This window comes from Volvox carteri, assembly GCF_000143455.1.
Source record: "Volvox carteri f. nagariensis unplaced genomic scaffold VOLCAscaffold_62, whole genome shotgun sequence".
Taxonomy (NCBI): Eukaryota; Viridiplantae; Chlorophyta; class Chlorophyceae; order Chlamydomonadales; family Volvocaceae; genus Volvox; species Volvox carteri.
In genome coordinates this window covers 207,287-208,673 of record NW_003307605.1, presented here as the reverse complement: position 1 = coordinate 208,673, position 1,387 = coordinate 207,287, and the positions used below count along the sequence as shown (strand labels likewise).

Sequence of the window (1,387 nt, the reverse complement as noted above, 5' to 3'; positions counted from 1 at the left end):
GGGTGGAGGTGTGTGTGTGTTAAGACGAACTACTGGTGAAGGATAGTCAGAAGAAGACAAATGCTGCAGGAGATGGGGGAAAGCTGCCTCACACCAACACGGGGTTGAAGCTGTTGGATCTTGTTGTTGTACGCAGGAAGGCAGCGGTCTGTCCGTTTGTCGTCTGTCTGGTAGCGGGCCAGGGTGATTTTCAGCAGCTTGAGAGGTCACCGAGGGAGGGGAGAAGGCACGTTTATACACCTCACGCACGTACACTGACACACACCAGGATGTTAGTTAGTTGGGTTTCGGTTGTTGTACGGACAGGGGTCCGGGAGGGGACGAGATCCCCCTCTGGTGCATCCCACCCCCCGCTAGTCCCCACCTCCCGTGTCACACATATACACACATACACACATATACACACATATACACACATATACACACATATACACACATATACACACATATACACACATATACACACACATACACACTATACACACACATACACACATGCACACACACGCCCTTTTTTCCCCTCCCCCAGGTCGCATGTTCAAGTTAATCAAGAGTGCCCGGGGCCTCCGAACGCTGTTCAACACGCTCATCAGCTCCGCACCGGCCATGTGCAAAGTGGGCTCGCTGCTCTTCCTGCTCATGTTCATATATGCCGTACTGGGGATGAATCTCTTTGGAGGGTACGGCAGTCCGTTTGACGATTACGGCGATACCAACTTTAACAGCTTTGGGTCCTCGCTCATTGCGCTGTTCCAGGTGGGCTATGTGGGGGGCCGTATGTACGTATGTATGTATGTATTAATGTGGTGTGGTGGGGGTTGAAGCAAACAATTTTTATTAGTACGAGTATGTCGTACAACATACGCGTGCGGGCCCCGCTGTGTCCCTGTCCCCATTCCGTACGAACGACTGATCCCAACGGTCATGCTGCCTCCACCCTTACTGTCGTACATTTGTGTGTGGCATGTTGTGCCGTACTGTACGGGCAGGTGTTCACTGCGGATGGTTGGAGTGCCGTGATGGCCCAAGCGGCGGGATGCGATCCCTTGGGTTTCCAGTGCCGTACAGGGGGCCAGGCACTGGTGGCGTGCCTTTTCTTCTGCAGGTGGGTGGTAGGAGTGGTTGAGGTGGTTGGGAGCGTTGGCTCGGATTCAACAACCAGAAACTGCCAACCACATCTACCAACCCACAGCGGACGATGCACCGGGACTCCAAACACGCTAAAACTCTACAGCGATCTCGGTGGCGGTGCGGGGCTTCCAGTGTTACAGGCGAATGCAGTACGTCATCATACAACAGCTGTCGGTGTTCAATTGCATTTTGTTTTGTCCTTCGCCCCACCTCCTTTGCCCTTCTGCTATCCTTTCNTCTCCTCGCCCCGCCCCAC

General features: G+C 53.7%; 1 protein-coding gene across 1 annotated transcript in view; it reads right to left on the bottom strand.

Moving 5' to 3' along the window:
* Positions 1-993: 993 nt before the first annotated feature.
* VOLCADRAFT_107293 (uncharacterized protein) overlaps positions 994-1,387 on the bottom strand; it is a gene marked incomplete at its 3' end in the record, with an annotated part of 9,426 nt that continues 9,032 nt past the window's right edge. The window contains exon 15 of the mRNA XM_002956506.1: positions 994-1,099. Coding sequence (XP_002956552.1) covers positions 994-1,099 — 106 coding nt within the window. The remainder of the gene's footprint in view (positions 1,100-1,387) is intronic.